General features: G+C 36.2%; 2 protein-coding genes across 3 annotated transcripts in view; both read right to left on the bottom strand.

Moving 5' to 3' along the window:
- Window positions 1-24,254, bottom strand: part of LOC145669057 (uncharacterized) — a 39,790-nt gene extending 15,536 nt beyond the window's left edge. Inside the window, exon 1 of the mRNA XM_081737417.1 lies at window positions 24,214-24,254. Coding sequence (XP_081593543.1) covers window positions 24,214-24,225 — 12 coding nt within the window. The 5' untranslated portion in view covers window positions 24,226-24,254. The remainder of the gene's footprint in view (window positions 1-24,213) is intronic.
- Window positions 1-25,616, bottom strand: part of LOC145669186 (uncharacterized) — a 446,794-nt gene that overhangs the window by 345,021 nt on the left and 76,157 nt on the right. The gene's annotated exons all lie outside the window — the stretch shown is intronic.

Here is a 25,616-nt window from a genome sequence, read left to right as displayed (position 1 = left end):
TTACCTCAGGTTTCCCCCGACATTTTAAACTTCGTTACTCGGCTGAGTAGTGTTTTCTTGTTTTCTCAAAATCAGCTAAACGGAACGTTTTCCTTCTTTAAAAAGTAGTATTACTGTTTTATTACAAACAGTAATAGTTTTTAAAACTATATTGAGGAATAAGAGCTCAAGATTTAAAATTATCGCACTTTTCCGTACGGTAATCGGGTTTGGATGTACATCTGCGGACAGCCAAATTACTGTACAATTTCCATCTCTAAATCGAACAAAATCTGTTTTTAAATACATTAGTATTTTATTTCGTAAGAGAAGAAAAGACTTGATGGGTTGAAAATATATAAATATTGGGAACAAAAGGAAGAAGTTAAAGGGTTACTTACAAAAATAAAAATAACGTAAGTGTATTAGCGCGATATTGCGCTCATTGGTACGCGTTTTCGTGCACAGAGAAATAATAATAATAATAATAATAATAATAATAATAATAATAATAATAATAATAATAATAATAATAATAATAATAATAATAATAATAATAAAACGTATCAGATACTCCATAGAAACACATTATGTACCAAGCAATACAGAACAAGTAATCATTTCATTTCTTCCTTTTCTCTGCAGGTATTTATTAAATGTATTTAATTTACTGGTATTTCGTATTCTGAAAATTTACAAGAATGAAGATAAAACAAGAAATTCCCATTTATCACAAACTTTCCATACTTTTTTTTCCTTTTTCTGAGACTTCAAGGGGGTCCGAATAATGATAAGAATCTTGAAAATATTTTCATTATTTCGGTCACTGGTTCTTAACAATGGCTTAACGCCCCCCACAGGCGTTTTCCTTTCTGAACGAGAATTGGAACAAAAAGGGGCGATTGGAGGGTGTTCGAGATTTCATGACATGTTATAGACTGTTTTCTTATTATTAGACGAAAACTATGACTTGTTTTACCAATACACACAAACATACACGTATAAATATACAAAAGAATTGTGTATATATAAAACAATTATGTTCTTTATGTTCATTATTTGTCAACTGATTTGACTGTATTTAACACTTTTTCATTATTGAGATGGCAACATCGAATTAAAACAACAAACATTTTCACACACGTTTTTGCGAGCGGAGGCAAGACCGACTGCGATGCTAACTCCATCTCTGGACGGAGAAATAAAACTAGTGAAAGTCCTTGACTGTTAAACTAGGAAAATTCTAAGTTTAGAAATTAAAATAAACAGTAATCGTAGCGAATCACTAACACATAAACCTATTAAATATAACAAAAGGATTAGCTAAACAAGATTATAATTAACGAATTTGGAAATAATCTGTTAGACCCAATGGTGGGGCATAAAAATATGTTTAACATTATAGCCTTCCGGTGACTGTACATGTGTCGGGACGAATGGACGGACGAGTAACGTCAACTATTTGACGAAGGATCGTATCTTAAAATTTCCATTTTTCAAACTTAAGAAATGAAATATAATTCCATAGAGAAGGAAAAAGATAAATATGTAAAAACTGATCATATATGGAGTAAGTGACGAGGTATTACATTACATATTCACATATTCAACTTCTTTCCTGTCTACGGAATTATTTGTTTTTTCCTTTATTTATGAAAAAAAATGAGATTTTGGGATACGACCCTTCTTGAATATCTTTGTTGATATGAAGGGACTCTGAAACATCAAAGCGAAAAATAATCGGTTTGACAGTCATTCAGAAAAAAGCAGTTTAATTATAGTTTAAATCAGGTTTCCTATTCTGTGGTGAACCTCGCCACCTCGTCGACAGAACTACTGACAAGCAGTCGTTTGTTAGACAACGTTTCCCATAATTTGATACTTAAAACTGTTGCCTATTGTAAAACAGGGCAGTAATACTTCTTCTAATTTTAAGGTAATGAGAATGATCTTAGTAATTCAAGAAAGTAATTAGGGAGTTAGTCAAAATTTTCAAAAGTTTAGTTTTTGAGGGGTGGTCGAAACGGAAAGTGTCGAATCTACCTCAACTACTTTCTTACAGGGTTATTTCAAACCAGAATTTCAATAGAACTAAGTATTTTTCTAGAATGTTATTTAAATAAATGCTCCTCAAAGTATAGAAGTTTTCTCTAATTTCACCACATATATGCCTTTAAAATATTGTAATAGGAAGTTTTCTTTAACCTCTATTTTACAAAATATAATGTAATGATTTTATTGCAACTTAAAAACTGTAACTGTTCAAACTAATTAAATTCAAAAAAGGACGACAGCCGTAATTGGAACCATTGCTATCGTATTTAATTCTAACTACTGATATCTCTGTAACCGCATGTTTAGACGCCTAATAACTTAATTGCACTTATTTAGTATAGATGTGGTTTAGTTACTACAACCACTCTCATTTTGTTCATGGATGCAGAACTGGAACAATATTTAATAATATTCTTTGTGCACGTACCTACTTTTATGTGTCACACTTTGATCATGCAACGTGTTGAAGGCGGAACAATAAGTAATAATAAGAATGATGCCCCGAAACTGTATTCCTGCAGATGTTTTGATGCATCCTTTTGGCGACGTTGATGACAACGTACAACATCCCACAATTCATTTAACATACACTTTCCAATTCGAAAATCCTGTGCGAAAGACTGATGCGTGTTAAATTTAATAGGAATTATATACCTCTATAATCGGAAACACACTTAATTGTTTGCATACTTCCACAAAACATACAAACACCAAATTTTGCATACTTGTTCGTCATGGGATGTGAGTAATGGGAAAATTCCGATATCACGAAAAAGGCGACATTTTCCGTGTAAATGAAGTGTCGAAATTTTTCGTCGTTTCAAAATGCTGGTTTTTAGAGTAGTTCCGCACACCATAGAATCGTCATATTTTGTCGGGCAGTGAAGCTAGGAACATAGTTTATGATAGAAAAAAGAGCATTAAAATTCGTTTTCGTTTCGCGGCGCAAATCGAAAAAAATGTGAAATTTGTAATGGCTGTATGTAGGACGTTGAAATTTCGAGGTGATGTTTATTCTGATGCGTAGTTTGCGAATCCGCCCTTAAACTTGAAAAAATAGTCATGTTCGGTGTAAGAAAGTGCTAGGAATGTTATAAGGGTGCGTCTAATTCTACACAACTTGTAGATATGGTGGAATCACGAAATTGCGTTCAAGTGTGTAGATTACAGGGCATGTGAGGGGAAAAATGCGACATGTTGGAAAAGTCGCCATCTTCGATTCAAAATGGCGGCTCAAAAATTTGTAACCATAAAAATTGTAAGTTGTGCTCTTGGTAGGTAAGCCAGGTTTCGCTATGTTATTAAGGACGTAGTTCAGTTTAAGTGAAGAAACAAATCATTGGAGAAGTCGCCATCTTGAATGCAAAATTGCCATATTTTTGAATTGCCTTCATTTGGACTCTTATGTGGTATATTGAGGAGAATAAAACAAACAAAACTCAACGTAGTAAGTTAGCTCCGCGGTAAAGTGTCTGCTTTCTGAGTAGCAGGTCTGGGTTCGATTCCCCGCCGAACCTTCTTTCTTCTTACGTTTTTTTTTCTTATCACGTTGCTTCGTTTTATCAAAATAGTTTCTGTTGGCATTGCGTGAACAAAATATTTTCGTTATTACAGACACAGACGAAAAGAATATATTTATACACTAACTGTTGATATCGTCTCGAAACTAGGCAGTATGTTCGTGTGAAGCTTCGAGACGATACTCAACTATTTAGAAAGAAACATATGTAGCTTTAGAGATGGGGCAACACCAGTGTTTCTTTCAGAAACAATGTTCCTGAGGATCACAGTTAGTATTCCCAGGGGCACTGCTCATAGTATTCTATTTATTATTCCATTATACACCTATTATTTGGTCTCCTGCGTGGGCACTCTAAGAGCCCCAAGGAGGCAGTGTACCCCCCAAAAACATTTTGGAAAAAAACATTGAGCATCATTTCCACGATATAGTATACAGACGAGACAAAAATTCATTTTGTCTCGCGAGGATAGTGTGTGCTTCGAACCGGAAATAATTGCAAACAATCTCCCTTTTTATACTCGTCGTTTAGATAGATGCGTATACCAAGTTTGAAGTCTATACCACAACTGAAAAAGTATAAGATTATATCTTTTAAGGAAATACACAGACACACACACACACATATATATATATATATATATATATATATATATATATATATATATATATATATATATATATATATATATATATATATATATATATATATATATATACGCACTTTTTGACAATTTTCTCGTTGGCAGCGTAGATAGTTATAATATACGGGATACGTGGAAAAGTGCCTCTTTCGGTTCAGTAGTTTGTTTTGCAGGACCGGTTGGAGTGAAATGCGTTTTATAATAGACTCAACCTTATAGGCAAACAATATATGCTATGAAAATAAACTTTCAAAGAAAGAAAAAGTGAGAAAAAGATTGTTAGGAATCGATCCCAGGTCTCCTGTCCAGTAGGCTCACGTCAATCCCCTACACTACCGATTTCCTTAGATTTTCGACTTCGTTCTTACTGCTCACATGATACTGGTACGTTGCGGCCGGCATCTGTGCGGAATTATATACCTCTATAATCGGAAACACACTTAATTGTTTGCATACTTCCACAAAACATACAAACACCAAATTTTGCATACTTGTTCGTCATGGGATGTGAGTAATGGGAAAATTCCGATATCACGAAAAAGGTGACATTTTCCGTGTAAATGAAGTGTCGAAATTTTTCGTCGTTTCAAATTGCTGGTTTTTAGAGTAGTTCCGCACACCATAGAATCGTCATATTTTGTCGGGCAGTGAAGCTAGGAACATAGTTTATGATAGAAAAAAGAGCATTAAAATTCGTTTTCGTTTCGCGGCGCAAATCGAAAAAAATGTGAAATTTGTAATGGCTGTATGTAGGACGTTGAAATTTCGAGGTGATGTTTATTCTGATGCGTAGTTTGCGAATCCGCCCTTAAACTTGAAAAAATAGTCATGTTCGGTGTAAGAAAGTGCTAGGAATGTTATAAGGGTGCGTCTAATTCTACACAACTTGTAGATATGGTGGAATCACGAAATTGCGTTCAAGTGTGTAGATTACAGGGCATGTGAGGGGAAAAATGCGACATGTTGGAAAAGTCGCCATCTTCGATTCAAAATGGCGGCTCAAAAATTTGTAACCATAAAAATTGTAAGTTGTGCTCTTGGTAGGTAAGCCAGGTTTCGCTATGTTATTAAGGACGTAGTTCAGTTTAAGTGAAGAAACAAATCATTGGAGAAGTCGCCATCTTGAATGCAAAATTGCCATATTTTTGAATTGCCTTCATTTGGACTCTTATGTGGTATATTGAGGAGAATAAAACAAATAAAACTCAACGTAGTAAGTTAGCTCCGCGGTAAAGTGTCTACTTTCTGTGTAGCAGGTCTGGGTTCGATTCCCCGCCGAACCTTCTTTATTCTTACGTTTTTTTTCTTATCACGTTGCTTCGTTTTATCAAAATAGTTTCTGTTGGCATTGCGTGAACAAAATATTTTCGTTATTACAGACACAGACGAAAAGAATATATTTATACACTAACTGTTGATATCGTCTCGAAATTAGGCAGTATGTTCGTGTGAAGCTTCGAGACGATACTCAACTATTTAGAAAGAGACATATGTAGCTTTAGAGATGCGGCAACACCAGTGTTTCTTTCAGAAACAATGTTCCTGAGGATCACAGTTAGTATTCCCAAGGGCACTGCTCATAGTACTCTATTTATTATTCTATTATACACGTATTATTTGGTCTCCTGCGTGGGCACTCTAAGAGCCCCAAGGAGGCAGTGTACCCCCCAAAAACATTTTGGAAAAACACATTGAGCATCATTTCCACGATATAGTATACAGACGAGACAAAAATACATTTTGTCTCGCGAGGATAGTGTGTGCTTCGAACCGGAAATAATTGCAAACAATCTCCCTTTTTATACTCGTCGTTTAGATAGATGCGTATACCAAGTTTGAAGTCTATACCACAACTGAAAAAGTATAAGATTATAGCTTTTAAGGAAATACACAGACACACACACACACACACACACACACACACACATATATATATATATATATATATATATATATATATATATATATATATATATATATATATATAAATTTATATATATATACGCACCTTTTGACAATTTTTTCGTTGGCAGCGTATATAGTTATAATATACGGGATACGTGGAAAAGTGCCTCTTTCGGTTCAGTAGTTTGTTTACAGGACCGGTTGGAGTGAAATGCGTTTTATAATAGACTCAACCTTATAGGCAAACAATGTATGCTATGAAAATAAACTTTCAAAGAAAGAAAAAGTGAGAAAAAGATTGTTAGGAATCGAACCCAGGTCTCCTGTCCAGTAGGCTCACGTCAATCCCCTACACTACCGATTTCCTTAGATTTTCGACTTCGTTCTTACTGCTCACATGATACTGGTACGTTGCGGCCGGCATCTGTGCGGAATTATATACCTCTATAATCGGAAACACACTTAATTGTTTCCATACTTCCACAAAACATACAAACACCAAATTTTGCATACTTGTTCGTCATGGGATGTGAGTAATGGGAAAATTCCGATATCACGAAAAAGGCGACATTTTCCGTGTAAATGAAGTGTCGAAATTTTTCGTCGTTTCAAAATGCTGGTTTTTAGAGTAGTTCCGCACACCATAGAATCGTCATATTTTGTCGGGCAGTGAAGCTAGGAACATAGTTTATGATAGAAAAAAGAGCATTAAAATTCGTTTTCGTTTCGCGGCGCAAATCGAAAAAATGTGAAATTTGTAATGGCTGTATGTAGGACGTTGAAATTTCGAGGTGATGTTTATTCTGATGCGTAGTTTGCGAATCCGCCCTTAAACTTGAAAAAATAGTCATGTTCGGTGTAAGAAAGTGCTAGGAATGTTATAAGGGTGCGTCTAATTCTACACAACTTGTAGATATGGTGGAATCACGAAATTGCGTTCAAGTGTGTAGACTACAGGGCATGTGAGGGGAAAAATGCGACATGTTGGAAAAGTCGCCATCTTCGATTCAAAATGGCGGCTCAAAAATTTGTAACCATAAAAATTGTAAGTTGTGCTCTTGGTAGGTAAGCCAGGTTTCGCTATGTTATTAAGGACGTAGTTCAGTTTAAGTGAAGAAACAAATCATTGGAGAAGTCGCCATCTTGGATGCAAAATTGCCATATTTTTGAATTGCCTTCATTTGGACTCTTATGTGGTATATTGAGGAGAATAAAACAAACAAAACTGAACGTAGTAAGTTAGATCCGCGGTAAAGTGTCTGCTTTCTGAGTAGCAGGTCTGGGTTCGATTCCCCGCCGAACCTTCTTTATTCTTACGTTTTTTTTCTTATCACGTTGCTTCGTTTTATCAAAATAGTTTCTGTTGGCATTGCGTGAACAAAATATTTTCGTTATTACAGACACAGACGAAAAGAATATATTTATACACTAACTGTTGATATCGTCTCGAAATTAGGCAGTATGTTCGTGTGAAGCTTCGAGACGATACTCAACTATTTAGAAAGAGACATATGTAGCTTTAGAGATGCGGCAACACCAGTGTTTCTTTCAGAAACAATGTTCCTGAGGATCACAGTTAGTATTCCCAAGGGCACTGCTCATAGTACTCTATTTATTATTCTATTATACACGTATTATTTGGTCTCCTGCGTGGGCACTCTAAGAGCCCCAAGGAGGCAGTGTACCCCCCAAAAACATTTTGGAAAAAAACATTGAGCATCATTTCCACGATATAGTATACAGACGAGACAAAAATACATTTTGTCTCGCGAGGATAGTGTGTGCTTCGAACCGGAAATAATTGCAAACAATCTCCCTTTTTATACTCGTCGTTTAGATAGATGCGTATACCAAGTTTGAAGTCTATACCACAACTGAAAAAGTATAAGATTATATCTTTTAAGGAAATACACAGACACACACACACACACACACACACACACACACACTATATATATATATATATATATATATATATATATATATATATATATATGTATGTATATGTATATATTTATATATATATACGCACCTTTTGACAATTTTCTCGTTGGCAGCGTATATAGTTATAATATACGGGATACGTGGAAAAGTGCCTCTTTCGGTTCAGTAGTATGTTTTGCAGGACCGGTTGGAGTGAAATGCGTTTTATAATAGACTGAACCTTATAGGCAAACAATATATGCTATGAAAATAAACTTTCAAAGAAAGAAAAAGTGAGAAAAAGATTGTTAGGAATCGAACCCAGGTCTCCTGTCCAGTAGGCTCATGTCAATCGCCTACACTACCGATTTCCTTAGATTTTCGACTTCGTTCTTACTGTTCACATGATACTGGTACGTTGCGGCCGGCATCTGTGCGGAATTATATACCTCTATAATCGGAAACACACTTAATTGTTTCCATACTTCCACAAAACATACAAACACCAAATTTTGCATACTTGTTCGTCATGGGATGTGAGTAATGGGAAAATTCCGATATCACGAAAAAGGTGACATTTTCCGTGTAAATGAAGTGTCGAAATTTTTCGTCGTTTCAAAATGCTGGTTTTTAGAGTAGTTCCGCACACCATAGAATCGTCATATTTTGTCGGGCAGTGAAGCTAGGAACATAGTTTATGATAGAAAAAAGAGCATTAAAATTCGTTTTCGTTTCGCGGCGCAAATCGAAAAAATGTGAAATTTGTAATGGCTGTATGTAGGACGTTGAAATTTCGAGGTGATGTTTATTCTGATGCTTAGTTTGCGAATCCGCCCTTAAACTTGAAAGAATAGTCATGTTCGGTGTAAGAAAGTGCTAGGAATGTTATAAGGGTGCGTCTAATTCTACACAACTTGTAGATATGGTGGAATCACGAAATTGCGTTCAAGTGTGTAGATTACAGGGCATGTGAGGGGAAAATGCGACATGTTGGAAAAGTCGCCATCTTCGATTCAAAATGGCGGCTCAAAAATTTGTAACCATAAAAATTGTAAGTTGTGCTCTTGGTAGGTAAGCCAGGTTTCGCTATGTTATTAAGGACGTAGTTCAGTTTAAGTGAAGAAACAAATCATTGGAGAAGTCGCCATCTTGAATGCAAAATTGCCATATTTTTGAATTGCCTTCATTTGGACTCTTATGTGGTATATTGAGGAGAATAAAACAAACAAAACTCAACGTAGTAAGTTAGCTCCGCGGTAAATGTCTGCTTTCTGAGTAGCAGGTCTGGGTTCGATTCCCCACCGAACCTTCTTTCTTCTTACGTTTTTTTCTTATCACGTTGCTTCGTTTTATCAAAATAGTTTCTGTTGGCATTGCGTGAACAAAATATTTTCGTTATTACAGACACAGACGAATAGAATATATTTATACACTAACTGTTGATATCGTCTCGAAACTAGGCAGTATGTTCGTGTGAAGCTTCGAGACGATACTCAACTATTTAGAAAGAAACATATGTAGCTTTAGAGATGGGGCAACACCAGTGTTCCTTTCAGAAACAATGTTCCTGAGGATCACAGTTAGTATTCCCAGGGGCACTGCTCATAGTATTCTATTTATTATTCTATTATACACGTATTATTTGGTCTCCTGCGTGGGCACTCTAAGAGCCCCAAGGAGGCAGTGTACCCCCCAAAAACATTTTGGAAAAAAACATTGAGCATCATTTCCACGATATAGTATACAGACGAGACAAAAATACATTTTGTCTCGCGAGGATAGTGTGTGCTTCGAACCGGAAATAATGCAAACAATCTCCCTTTTTATACTCGTCGTTTAGATAGATGCGTGTACCAAGTTTGAAGTCTATACCACAACTGAAAAAGTATAAGATTATAGCTTTTAAGGAAATACACAGACACACACACACACACACACACACATATATATATATATATCTATATATATATATATATATATATATATATATATATATATATATACGCACCTTTTGACAATTTTCTCGTTGGCAGCGTATATAGTTATAATATACGGGATACGTGGAAAAGTGCCTCTTTCGGTTCAGTAGTTTGTTTTGCAGGACCGGTTGGAGTGAAATGCGTTTTATAATAGACTCAACCTTATAGGCAAACAATATATGCTATGAAAATAAACTTTCAAAGAAAGAAAAAGTGAGAAAAAGATTGTTAGGAATCGAAACCAGGTCTCCTGTCCAGCAGGCTCACGTCAATCCCCTACACTACCGATTTCCTTAGATTTTCGACTTCGTTCTTACTGCTCACATGATACTGGTACGTTGCGGCCGGCATCTGTGCGGAATTATATACCTCTATAATCGGAAACACACTTAATTGTTTGCATACTTCCACAAAACATACAAACACCAAATTTTGCATACTTGTTCGTCATGGGATGTGAGTAATGGGAAAATTCCGATATCACGAAAAAGGTGACATTTTCCGTGTAAATGAAGTGTCGAAATTTTTCGTCGTTTCAAAATGCTGGTTTTTAGAGTAGTTCAGCACACCATAGAATCGTCATATTTTGTCGGGCAGTGAAGCTAGGAACATAGTTTATGATAGAAAAAAGAGCATTAAAATTCGTTTTCGTTTCGCGGCGCAAATCGAAAAAATGTATGGCTGTATGTAGGACGTTGAAATTTCGAGGTGATGTTTATTCTGATGCGTAGTTTGCGAATCCGCCCTTAAACTTGAAAAAATAGTCATGTTCGGTGTAAGAAAGTGCTAGGAATGTTATAAGCGTGCGTCTAATTCTACACAACTTGTAGATATGGTGGAATCACGAAATTGCGTTCAAGTGTGTAGATTACAGGGCATGTGAGGGGAAAAATGCGACATGTTGGAAAAGTCGCCATCTTCGATTCAAAATGGCGGCTCAAAAATTTGTAACCATAAAAATTGTAAGTTGTGCTCTTGGTAGGTAAGCCAGGTTTCGCTATGTTATTAAGGACGTAGTTCAGTTTAAGTGAAGAAACAAATCATTGGAGAAGTCGCCATCTTGAATGCAAAATTGCCATATTTTTGAATTGCCTTCATTTGGACTCTTATGTGGTATATTGAGGAGAATAAAACAAACAAAACTCAACGTAGTAAGTTAGATCCGCGGTAAAGTGTCTACTTTCTGAGTAGCAGGTCTGGGTTCGATTCCCCACCGAACCTTCTTTCTTCTTACGTTTTTTTTCTTATCACGTTGCTTCGTTTTATCAAAATAGTTTCTGTTGGCATTGCGTGAACAAAATATTTTCGTTATTACAGACACAGACGAAAAGAATATATTTATACACTAACTGTTGATATCGTCTCGAAACTAGGCAGTATGTTCGTGTGAAGCTTCGAGACGATACTCAACTATTTAGAAAGAAACATATGTAGCTTTAGAGATGGGGCAACACCAGTGTTTCTTTCAGAAACAATGTTCCTGAGGATCACAGTTAGTATTCCCAGGGGCACTGCTCATAGTACTCTATTTATTGTTCTATTATACACGTATTATTTGGTCTCTTGCGTGGGCACTCTAAAAGGCCCAAGGAGGCAGTGTACCCCCCAAAAACATTTTGGAAAAAAACATTGAGCATCATTTCCACGATATAGTATACAGACGAGACAAAAATACATTTTGTCTCGCGAGGATAGTGTGTGCTTCGAACAGGAAATAATTGCAAACAATCTCCCTTTTTATACTCGTCGTTTAGATAGATGCGTATACCAAGTTTGAAGTCTATACCACAACTGAAAAAGTATAAGATTATAGCTTTTAAGGAAATACACAGACACACACACACACACACACACACACACACACACATATATATATATATATTTATATATATGTATATATTTATATATATATACGCACCTTTTGACAATTTTCTCGTTGGCAGCGTATATAGTTATAATATACGGGATACGTGGAAAAGTGCCTCTTTCGGTTCAGTAGTTTGTTTTGCAGGACCGGTTGGAGTGAAATGCGTTTTATAATAGACTCAACCTTATAGGCAAACAATATATGCTATGAAAATAAACTTTCAAAGAAAGAAAAAGTGAGAAAAAGATTGTTAGGAATCGAACCCAGGTCTCCTCTCCAGTAGGCTCACGTCAATCCCCTACACTACCGATTTCCTTAGGTTTTCGACTTCGTTCTTACTGCTCACATGATACTGGTACGTTGCGGCCGGCATCTGTGCGGAATTATATACCTCTATAATCGGAAACACACTTAATTGTTTGCATACTTCCACAAAACATACAAACACCAAATTTTGCATACTTGTTCGTCATGGGATGTGAGTAATGGGAAAATTCCGATATCACGAAAAAGGTGTCATTTTCCGTGTAAATGAAGTGTCGAAATTTTTCGTCGTTTCAAAATGCTGGTTTTTAGAGTAGTTCAGCACACCATAGAATCGTCATATTTTGTCGGGCAGTGAAGCTAGGAACATAGTTTATGATAGAAAAAAGAGCATTAAAATTCGTTTTCGTTTCGCGGCGCAAATCGAAAAAATGTGAAATTTGTAATGGCTGTATGTAGGACGTTGAAATTTCGAGGTGATGTTTATTCTGATGCGTAGTTTGCGAATCCGCCCTTAAACTTGAAAAAATAGTCATGTTCGGTGTAAGAAAGTGCTAGGAATGTTATAAGCGTGCGTCTAATTCTACACAACTTGTAGATATGGTGGAATCACGAAATTGCGTTCAAGTGTGTAGATTACAGGGCATGTGAGGGGAAAAATGCGACATGTTGGAAAAGTCGCCATCTTCGATTCAAAATGGCGGCTCAAAAATTTGTAACCATAAAAATTGTAAGTTGTGCTCTTGGTAGGTAAGCCAGGTTTCGCTATGTTATTAAGGACGTAGTTCAGTTTAAGTGAAGAAACAAATCATTGGAGAAGTCGCCATCTTGAATGCAAAATTGCCATATTTTTGAATTGCCTTCATTTGGACTCTTATGTGGTATATTGAGGAGAATAAAACAAACAAAACTCAACGTAGTAAGTTAGCTCCGCGGTAAAGTGTCTGCTTTCTGAGTAGCAGGTCTGGGTTCGATTCCCCACCGAACCTTCTTTCTTCTTACGTTTTTTTTTCTTATCACGTTGCTTCGTTTTATCAAAATAGTTTCTGTTGGCATTGCGTGAACAAAATATTTTCGTTATTACAGACACAGACGAAAAGAATATATTTATACACTAACTGTTGATATCGTCTCGAAACTAGGCAGTATGTTCGTGTGAAGCTTCGAGACGATACTCAACTATTTAGAAAGAAACATATGTAGCTTTAGAGATGGGGCAACACCAGTGTTTCTTTCAGAAACAATGTTCCTGAGGATCACAGTTAGTATTCCCAGGGGCACTGCTCATAGTACTCTATTTATTATTCTATTATACACGTATTATTTGGTCTCTTGCGTGGGCACTCTAAGAGCCCCAAGGAGGCAGTGTACCCCCCAAAAACATTTTGGAAAAAAACATTGAGCATCATTTCCACGATATAGTATACAGACGAGACAAAAATACATTTTGTCTCGCGAGGATAGTGTGTGCTTCGAACCGGAAATAATTGCAAACAATCTCCCTTTTTATACTCGTCGTTTAGATAGATGCGTATACCAAGTTTGAAGTCTATACCACAACTGAAAAAGTATAAGATTATAGCTTTTAAGGAAATACACAGACACACACACACACACACACACACACACACACACACACACATATATATATATATATATATATATATATATATATATATATATATATATATGTATATGTATATATTTATATATATATACGCACCTTTTGACAATTTTCTCGTTGGCAGCGTATATAGTTATAATATACGGGATACGTGGAAAAGTGCCTCTTTCGGTTCAGTAGTTTGTTTTGCAGGACCGGTTGGAGTGAAATGCGTTTTATAATAGACTCAACCTTATAGGCAAACAATATATGCTATGAAAATAAACTTTCAAAGAAAGAAAAAGTGAGAAAAAGATTGTTAGGAATCGAACCCAGGTCTCCTCTCCAGTAGGCTCACGTCAATCCCCTACACTACCGATTTCCTTAGATTTTCGACTTCGTTCTTACTGCTCACATGATACTGGTACGTTGCGGCCGGCATCTGTGCGGAATTATATACCTCTATAATCGGAAACACACTTAATTGTTTGCATACTTCCACAAAACATACAAACACCAAATTTTGCATACTTGTTCGTCATGGGATGTGAGTAATGGGAAAATTCCGATATCACGAAAAAGGTGACATTTTCCGTGTAAATGAAGTGTCGAAATTTTTCGTCGTTTCAAAATGCTGGTTTTTAGAGTAGTTCCGCACACCATAGAATCGTCATATTTTGTCGGGCAGTGAAGCTAGGAACATAGTTTATGATAGAAAAAAGAGCATTAAAATTCGTTTTCGTTTCGCGGCGCAAATCGAAAAAATGTGAAATTTGTAATGGCTGTATGTAGGACGTTGAAATTTCGAGGTGATGTTTATTCTGATGCGTAGTTTGCGAATCCGCCCTTAAACTTGAAAAAATAGTCATGTTCGGTGTAAGAAAGTGCTAGGAATGTTATAAGGGTGCGTCTAATTCTACACAACTTGTAGATATGGTGGAATCACGAAATTGCGTTCAAGTGTGTAGATTACAGGGCATGTGAGGGGAAAAATGCGACATGTTGGAAAAGTCGCCATCTTCGATTCAAAATGGCGGCTCAAAAATTTGTAACCATAAAAATTGTAAGTTGTGCTCTTGGTAGGTAAGCCAGGTTTCGCTATGTTATTAAGGACGTAGTTCAGTTTAAGTGAAGAAACAAATCATTGGAGAAGTCGCCATCTTGAATGCAAAATTGCCATATTTTTGAATTGCCTTCATTTGGACTCTTATGTGGTATATTGAGGAGAATAAAACAAACAAAACTCAACGTAGTAAGTTAGCTCCGCGGTAAAGTGTCTGCTTTCTGAGTAGCAGGTCTGGGTTCGATTCCCCACCGAACCTTCTTTCTTCTTACGTTTTTTTTTCTTATCACGTTGCTTCGTTTTATCAAAATAGTTTCTGTTGGCATTGCGTGAACAAAATATTTTCGTTATTACAGACACAGACGAAAAGAATATATTTATACACTAACTGTTGATATCGTCTCGAAACTAGGCAGTATGTTCGTGTGAAGCTTCGAGACGATACTCAACTATTTAGAAAGAAACATATGTAGCTTTAGAGATGGGGCAACACCAGTGTTTCTTTCAGAAACAATGTTCCTGAGGATCACAGTTAGTATTCCCAGGGGCACTGCTCATAGTACTCTATTTATTATTCTATTATACACGTATTATTTGGTCTCTTGCGTGGGCACTCTAAGAGCCCCAAGGAGGCAGTGTACCCCCCAAAAACATTTTGGAAAAAAACATTGAGCATCATTTCCACGATATAGTATACAGACGAGACAAAAATACATTTTGTCTCGCGAGGATAGTGTGTGCTTCGAACCGGAAATAATTGCAAACAATCTCCCTTTTTATACTCGTCGTTTAGATAGATGCGTATACCAAGTTTGAAGTCTATACCACAACTGAAAAAGTATAAGATTATAGCTTTTAAGGAAATACACAGACACACACACACACACACACACACACACACACATATATATATATATATATATTTATATATATGTATATATTTATATATATATACGCACCTTTTGACAATTTTCTCGTTGGCAGCGTATATAGTTATAATATACGGGATACGTGGAAAAGTGCCTCTTTCGGTTCAGTAGTTTGTTTTGCAGGACCGGTTGGAGTGAAATGCGTTTTATAATAGACTCAACCTTATAGGCAAACAATATATGCTATGAAAATAAACTTTCAAAGAAAGAAAAAGTGAGAAAAAGATTGTTAGGAATCGAACCCAGGTCTCCTCTCCAGTAGGCTCACGTCAATCCCCTACACTACCGATTTCCTTATTTTTTCGACTTCGTTCTTACTGCTCACATGATACTGGTACGTTGCGGCCGGCATCTGTGCGGAATTATATACCTCTATAATCGGAAACACACTTAATTGTTTGCATACTTCCACAAAACATACAAACACCAAATTTTGCATACTTGTTCGTCATGGGATGTGAGTAATGGGAAAATTCCGATATCACGAAAAAGGTGTCATTTTCCGTGTAAATGAAGTGTCGAAATTTTTCGTCGTTTCAAAATGCTGGTTTTTAGAGTAGTTCAGCACACCATAGAATCGTCATATTTTGTCGGGCAGTGAAGCTAGGAACATAGTTTATGATAGAAAAAAGAGCATTAAAATTCGTTTTCGTTTCGCGGCGCAAATCGAAAAAATGTGAAATTTGTAATGGCTGTATGTAGGACGTTGAAATTTCGAGGTGATGTTTATTCTGATGCGTAGTTTGCGAATCCGCCCTTAAACTTGAAAAAATAGTCATGTTCGGTGTAAGAAAGTGCTAGGAATGTTATAAGCGTGCGTCTAATTCTACACAACTTGTAGATATGGTGGAATCACGAAATTGCGTTCAAGTGTGTAGATTACAGGGCATGTGAGGGGAAAAATGCGACATGTTGGAAAAGTCGCCATCTTCGATTCAAAATGGCGGCTCAAAAATTTGTAACCATAAAAATTGTAAGTTGTGCTCTTGGTAGGTAAGCCAGGTTTCGCTATGTTATTAAGGACGTAGTTCAGTTTAAGTGAAGAAACAAATCATTGGAGAAGTCGCCATCTTGAATGCAAAATTGCCATATTTTTGAATTGCCTTCATTTGGACTCTTATGTGGTATATTGAGGAGAATAAAACAAACAAAACTCAACGTAGTAAGTTAGCTCCGCGGTAAAGTGTCTGCTTTCTGAGTAGCAGGTCTGGGTTCGATTCCCCACCGAACCTTCTTTCTTCTTACGTTTTTTTTTCTTATCACGTTGCTTCGTTTTATCAAAATAGTTTCTGTTGGCATTGCGTGAACAAAATATTTTCGTTATTACAGACACAGACGAAAAGAATATATTTATACACTAACTGTTGATATCGTCTCGAAACTAGGCAGTATGTTCGTGTGAAGCTTCGAGACGATACTCAACTATTTAGAAAGAAACATATGTAGCTTTAGAGATGGGGCAACACCAGTGTTTCTTTCAGAAACAATGTTCCTGAGGATCACAGTTAGTATTCCCAGGGGCACTGCTCATAGTACTCTATTTATTATTCTATTATACACGTATTATTTGGTCTCTTGCGTGGGCACTCTAAGAGCCCCAAGGAGGCAGTGTACCCCCCAAAAACATTTTGGAAAAAAACATTGAGCATCATTTCCACGATATAGTATACAGACGAGACAAAAATACATTTTGTCTCGCGAGGATAGTGTGTGCTTCGAACCGGAAATAATTGCAAACAATCTCCCTTTTTATACTCGTCGTTTAGATAGATGCGTATACCAAGTTTGAAGTCTATACCACAACTGAAAAAGTATAAGATTATAGCTTTTAAGGAAATACACAGACACACACACACACACACACACATATATATATATATATATATATATATATATATATATATATATATATGTATATGTATATATTTATATATATATACGCACCTTTTGACAATTTTCTCGTTGGCAGCGTATATAGTTATAATATACGGGATACGTGGAAAAGTGCCTCTTTCGGTTCAGTAGTTTGTTTTGCAGGACCGGTTGGAGTGAAATGCGTTTTATAATAGACTCAACCTTATAGGCAAACAATATATGCTATGAAAATAAACTTTCAAAGAAAGAAAAAGTGAGAAAAAGATTGTTAGGAATCGAACCCAGGTCTCCTCTCCAGTAGGCTCACGTCAATCCCCTACACTACCGATTTCCTTAGATTTTCGACTTCGTTCTTACTGCTCACATGATACTGGTACGTTGCGGCCGGCATCTGTGCGGAATTATATACCTCTATAATCGGAAACACACTTAATTGTTTGCATACTTCCACAAAACATACAAACACCAAATTTTGCATACTTGTTCGTCATGGGATGTGAGTAATGGGAAAATTCCGATATCACGAAAAAGGTGACATTTTCCGTGTAAATGAAGTGTCGAAATTTTTCGTCGTTTCAAAATGCTGGTTTTTAGAGTAGTTCCGCACACCATAGAATCGTCATATTTTGTCGGGCAGTGAAGCTAGGAACATAGTTTATGATAGAAAAAAGAGCATTAAAATTCGTTTTCGTTTCGCGGCGCAAATCGAAAAAATGTGAAATTTGTAATGGCTGTATGTAGGACGTTGAAATTTCGAGGTGATGTTTATTCTGATGCGTAGTTTGCGAATCCGCCCTTAAACTTGAAAAAATAGTCATGTTCGGTGTAAGAAAGTGCTAGGAATGTTATAAGGGTGCGTCTAATTCTACACAACTTGTAGATATGGTGGAATCACGAAATTGCGTTCAAGTGTGTAGATTACAGGGCATGTGAGGGGAAAAATGCGACATGTTGGAAAAGTCGCCATCTTCGATTCAAAATGGCGGCTCAAAAATTTGTAACCATAAAAATTGTAAGTTGTGCTCTTGGTAGGTAAGCCAGGTTTCGCTATGTTATTAAGGACGTAGTTCAGTTTAAGTGAAGAAACAAATCATTGGAGAAGTCGCCATCTTGAATGCAAAATTGCCATATTTTTGAATTGCCTTCATTTGGACTCTTATGTGGTATATTGAGGAGAATAAAACAAACAAAACTCAACGTAGTAAGTTAGATCCGCGGTAAAGTGTCTGCTTTCTGAGTAGCAGGTCTGGGTTCGATTCCCCGCCGAACCTTCTTTCTTCTTACGTTTTTTTTTCTTATCACGTTGCTTCGTTTTATCAAAATAGTTTTTGTTGGCATTGCGTGAACAAAATATTTTCGTTATTACAGACACAGACGAAAAGAATATATTTATACACTAACTGTTGATATCGTCTCGAAACTAGGCAGTATGTTTGTGTGAAGCTTCGAGACGATACTCAACTATTTAGAAAGAAACATATGTAGCTTTAGAGATGGGGCAACACCAGTGTTTCTTTCAGAAACAATGTTCCTGAGGATCACAGTTAGTATTCCCAGGGGCACTGCTCATAGTACTCTATTTATTATTCTATTATACACGTATTATTTGGTCTCCTGCGTAGGCACTCTAAGTGCCCCAAGGAGGCAGTGTACCCCCCAAAAACATTTTGGAAAAAAACATTGAGCATCATTTCCACGATATAGTATACAGACGAGACAAAAATACATTTTGTCTCGCGAGGATAGTGTGTGCTTCGAACCGGAAATAATTGCAAACAATCTCCCTTTTTATACTCGTCGTTTAGATAGATGCGTATACCAAGTTTGAAGTCTATACCACAACTGAAAAAGTATAAGATTATAGCTTTTAAGGAAATACACAGACACACAAACACACACACACACATATATATATATATATATATATATATATATAGATATATATATATACGCACCTTTTGACAATTTTCTCGTTGGCAGCGTATATAGTTATAATATACGGGATACGTGGAAAAGTGCTTCTTTCGGTTCAGTAGTTTGTTTTGCAGGACCGGTTGGAGTGAAATGCGTTTTATAATAGACTCAACCTTATAGGCAAACAATATATGCTATGAAAATAAACTTTCAAAGAAAGAAAAAGTGAGAAAAAGATTGTTAGGAATCGAACCCAGGTCTCCTCTCCAGTAGGCTCACGTCAATCCCCTACACTACCGATTTCCTTAGATTTTCGACTTCGTTCTTACTGCTCACATGATACTGGTACGTTGCGGCCGGCATCTGTGCGGAATTATATACCTCTATAATCGGAAACACACTTAATTGTTTGCATACTTCCACAAAACATACAAACACCAAATTTTGCATACTTGTTCGTCATGGGATGTGAGTAATGGGAAAATTCCGATATCACGAAAAAGGTGACATTTTCCGTGTAAATGAAGTGTCGAAATTTTTCGTCGTTTCAAAATGCTGGTTTTTAGAGTAGTTCCGCACACCATAGAATCGTCATATTTTGTCGGGCAGTGAAGCTAGGAACATAGTTTATGATAGAAAAAAGAACATTAAAATTCGTTTTCGTTTCGCGGCGCAAATCGAAAAAATGTGAAATTTGTAATGGCTGTATGTAGGACGTTGAAATTTCGAGGTGATGTTTATTCTGATGCGTAGTTTGCGAATCCGCCCTTAAACTTGAAAAAATAGTCATGTTCGGTGTAAGAAAGTGCTAGGAATGTTATAAGCGTGCGTCTAATTCTACACAACTTGTAGATATGGTGGAATCACGAAATTGCGTTCAAGTGTGTAGATTACAGGGCATGTGAGGGGAAAATGCGACATGTTGGAAAAGTCGCCATCTTCGATTCAAAATGGCGGCTCAAAAATTTGTAACCATAAAAATTGTAAGTTGTGCTCTTGGTAGGTAAGCCAGGTTTCGCTATGTTATTAAGGACGTAGTTCAGTTTAAGTGAAGAAACAAATCATTGGAGAAGTCGCCATCTTGAATGCAAAATTGCCATATTTTTGAATTGCCTTCATTTGGACTCTTATGTGGTATATTGAGGAGAATAAAACAAACAAAATTCAACGTAGTAAGTTAGATCCGCGGTAAAGTGTCTGCTTTCTGAGTAGCAGGTCTGGGTTCGATTCCCCGCCGAACGTTCTTTCTTCTTACGTTTTTTTTCTTATCACGTTGCTTCGTTTTATCAAAATAGTTTCTGTTGGCATTGCGTGAACAAAATATTTTCGTTATTACAGACACAGACGAAAAGAATATATTTATACACTAACTGTTGATATCGTCTCGAAACTAGGCAGTATGTTCGTGTGAAGCTTCGAGACGATACTCAACTATTTAGAAAGAAACATATGTAGCTTTAGAGATGGGGCAACACCAGTGTTCCTTTCAGAAACAATGTTCCTGAGGATCACAGTTAGTATTCCCAGGGGCACTGCTCATAGTACTCTATTTATTGTTCTATTATACACGTATTATTTGGTCTCCTGCGTAGGCACTCTAAGTGCCCCAAGGAGGCAGTGTACCCCCCAAAAACATTTTGGAAAAAACATTGAGCATCATTTCCGCGATATAGTATACAGACGAGACAAAAATACATTTTGTCTCGCGAGGATAGTGTGTGCTTCGAACCGGAAATAATTGCAAGCAATCTCCCTTTTTATACTCGTCGTTTAGATAGATGCGTATACCAAGTTTGAAGTCTATACCACAACTGAAAAAGTATAAGATTATAGCTTTTAAGGAAATACACAGACACACACACACACACACACACACATATATATATATATATATATATATATATATATATATATATATATATATGTATATGTATATGTATATGTATATATTTATATATATATACGCACCTTTTGACAATTTTCTCGTTGGCAGCGTATATAGTTATAATATACGGGATACGTGGAAAAGTGCCTCTTTCGGTTCAGTAGTTTGTTTACAGGACAGGTTGGAGTGAAATGCGTTTTATAATAGACTCAACCTTATAGGCAAACAATATATGCTATGAAAATAAACTTTCAAAGAAAGAAAAAGTGAGAAAAAGATTGTTAGGAATCGAACCCAGGTCTCCTGTCCACTAGGCTCACGTCAATCCCCTACACTACCGATTTCCTTAGATTTTCGACTTCGTTCTTACTGCTCACATGATACTGGTACGTTGCGGCCGGCATCTGTGCGGAATTACACCTCTAAAGTCGGAATAGTAATCGGGTTATATATGCGTTTTTTAGTATCATTAAGGAAATGATGTCTTGTTATTTAATTGTATTAAGAAATGAGAAAGACACCATTCTAATACACTGTTATACTACTATGCAAAAAGTGGTTTGTTTAAAATGCTATAAACAAATTTTCAAAAGCCTTCAATAATATTCATATTCTAAATTACTTAGTTAATAATCGTCTTCATTGAAAATATGAGAGTAAAAATACACGAAGACTCTATGTAATTGCCCAGTGTATATAAACATTTCAAGAAGTCTTGCTGCCCAGTAAGTACATTTTTTACCAAAGACACCATTATAATAAGATGTACTACGTTACACTGCAAAAACTAGTGTTGAATCAAATGTTATGAACTAATGTTTAAAAAGCCTTAACAAAATTCATTTGTATAAATTACCTACAAATTGTAGTCTTTATTGAAAATACAAGACGAGAGATACAGGTTGACTGCAAGAAATTGTCCAGTAAATATGAAATATTTGAAAAAGTCTTGCTGCAGGTAATATGTACAACTACGCCCAAGGTTTCCATTATAATCCACTGTACTACATTACAGTACAAAAGTAGTGTTCACTGAAATGCTATGAAAAAAAATTAAATAATTTCCAATAATATTCATATTTGTAAATTACCTAGTAAATTGTAGCATTCATTGTAAATACAAGAATAAATATGCAGGGAGCCTGAAATATTTTCGCACTCTATCACAGATGTGAATTTTTTTTTAGTGCAGGTAATATGTACAATTAACAACAGGGACACTATTATAATACATTGTACGTACTAAATTACACTGCAAAACATAATATTTAAAAGGGTGAAAAAATTCACATTTGTAAACAGTGAGTGTTTTCGGAAAATGAAAGGTTTAATTGGTAGGCTATTGCAAGACAGTTTACGCTGTTTATGTTTCAGAAAATAAATTCTGTTATTGTCTCTAACATGTATAGATGTGCGCAAAGTGTATATAATTAGCCATGTACATGATTGCCAGAATAGAAGTAGTAATAGAGTTCTTCTTATAAATTGTGTGTTTGCTGTCCAAAGTTAAATGGAAGAAATAATACCGGTTCAATTGAAGTATGTGTTGGTAACAGGTGTGTGCTGTAAAGGGAAATGAATTCCTCAAGGAAGTTTTCTAGAACTTGACACCTTATGGCAAAGCCATGACCGGGGGTCTGGGGGCGGAGCCCCCAGCGAGCTTTACCGAGTTATTGTTATAACCTCCTATTACCTGACCAGGATAGCAGGGCGCTTTTGGGAGGATGGCGCTGCTGTTGTGTTTACATCAGTTTCTTGGCAAGCGCCGTGAGACAAGGGAGCGGAGAGTTTCACTCTGAAGTGTATCCAACGGTTTTTAAAAGTTGCAGTTTAGATGTTATGCATAGCCTAATCTCTTTCCACTTAATAAAGAACACTGTAAGATATATGGTTGTAGTGAACCATTCCTGCAATAATGCAGATGTATTGTGAATAGTGATATATGAATAGAAATTACCAATTTAAGAACAACACAGCACAATTGACAATTCAGTGAGCTTCTACCGTGTATTAAAAAGATTGTATAAAAATTGATTACGTTTTATTCAATGTCATTATAAAACAGGAGCAACCTATAAAACGTTGCTCTCGTTAGTTTGTTTGCAAGTTAATATGGAGTTATATTTTTTGTTGTTGATGTTTTTTCCGTGTTACTTAAGACGTTCTGTAAATAACTTCAATAACTTGTGAAACTGTTTGTCTTAACTTAAGCCAAGGGCGGATACAGGCTGAATGTTTGGGGGGTAGTCGTTCGAAGTCAAATCAAGGTAAGAGTGTATTGCACAAAAAAAAAAAAAAAAAAAAAACACTTTAGAAAAGGAGAAGTAGCTATTGTCTGCAATTTCTAGAACAGAAATGGTCACCTGCCATTTCGAAGGTAGACACTGTTTTGAGCAAGAACGCCAATGTAAGTAATTTTTTGGTTCTGCAACGTAAAACAAAAAGGAAGTAAGGCCTACTTATTTTAGGTTTTATTTTACATTTATAATACAAAGGTGAAAATTCTTAGGTTTTATTTTTAAAATAAAAAATATCCTATTCTGGGGGGCAATCGCACCGGTCGCCCCCCCCCCTGGATCTGCCCCTGACTTGAGCATATGCATGAAGTGGTTTATTACGAACAGGACAAAAAGAACTGTGATACAGTAGATTGATTACAAGTAATCCGGTTAGAAACACTGCTGCTTGAATTTTAGTTCCAAAACCGGCCGTCCGCACTCGTTCGCTGATCAGGTAATATCTACTCAGAATGTTTTGAAAACTCATCATAGGATAAACTTATTTTAAAAGAATATTTTTAATAACTTACCAGCTTCATCATGATGTTTCTGGCAGAAAATAATGAGGAAATAATCGTAAGCGTTAACAAAGTATAACTGATGTCTTTCCTTTCTGAATCTTATCTTATATAGATACTAATTCCTTTTCGTGTTACGTAAGCCTTCAACGTAATTGAAGTTCATGCATTGATGACTTCATTTAAAATATTTTTCATACTACTGCACACGATGCACCGGAAGGAAAGTGAATTCTTCATATCAGAGCAACTAATAAAATGTTGTGTAAGGGAATGTGTCTATAAAATATTACACGCATTTTAGTTGTACTTTTATCAAAAGTAAATGAAAATATTGGAGAGTAATGATGCATGAACCTTTTAACTTAAATAAAATTATGTCTCTGTTTTACCAGAGGTTAAGTTGTTCAGCTATCTATTATTAGGAGATTAAAATTACTTTCTTTTAAATATCGATATAACTTGGGACCTGAACTACATGTACTTACGCCTAAGAATGAATCCAAAGGGAGAGCTTCTTCTTGGCTAAGCGGTTAGCGTACACACCTTTGGCGTCGGAGACCCGGGCTCGTTTCTTGGCGGAGCTCATATTGTTCGGATTCCACGTTAATCAGTACATCATTGTCTTATAAAGCCTCGCTGCTGAAAGAGACCCTAAATTCAAAATCAACTCAACCATTCCAAAAGGAAACAAGATTCACCATTTCCCTTCTATAGATGTTTATCTCAGGGAGCAAAGTTGACCCAATCTCACTCTTCATCAAAAGTGCTTTAATATGAAATATTAAGAGAATGGAGATTACAACCATAAGTGAAATTTTAAGAATTACGATTACAGATACAACATAAAGAAGAAGTGAATAAGGTTTTGTTCTAGATTCCACACAATACTAAATTCATGTTTTATATGTTGTGGCTAAGAGGATAGCATACGTGCCTTTGGCAAGGGAGACTTGGCTTCAGTTCCCAGCAGGAGCTCATGTGGTTCTGATCCCACGTTAAGCTGTAGGTTCACGCCTCATACAGCCTCTAAACACAAAAATTCAATCAATCAATCAATTATATATTGTTCTTCATCCTATTTCAAGCTGAATACCTGTTTGTATGTTTGTTTCATTATTCACATCCAGGTACGGTGGCTCATTGGTAGAGCACTTACCTTTGGTGTATGGGGTCCCTGGTTCGATCCGCAATCAAGTAAGTTTGTGTTGGACAACATTCTATCCATAGGTATTCTCGGGATACTCCCACTTTCTCATTCCACCAATTATTCCACCATCATTCACTTGCCTTAACCATTGTCTCCCTTAGCCTGAATGACATAATCGTGGGACGTTAAACTGAAAGATTTCATTACAGTTTTTATTCAAATCCACAGTGTGTCTCCGTTTCGGTTGAAATGACTCTTTGACCGT

This window comes from Thermobia domestica, chromosome 13 (assembly GCF_964235325.1).
Source record: "Thermobia domestica chromosome 13, izTheDome1.hap1.1, whole genome shotgun sequence".
In the NCBI taxonomy this organism is placed as follows: Eukaryota; Metazoa; Arthropoda; class Insecta; order Zygentoma; family Lepismatidae; genus Thermobia; species Thermobia domestica.
The sequence above is the reverse complement of the archived record's forward strand: the minus strand, read 5'-3'. Positions and strand labels throughout refer to the sequence as shown.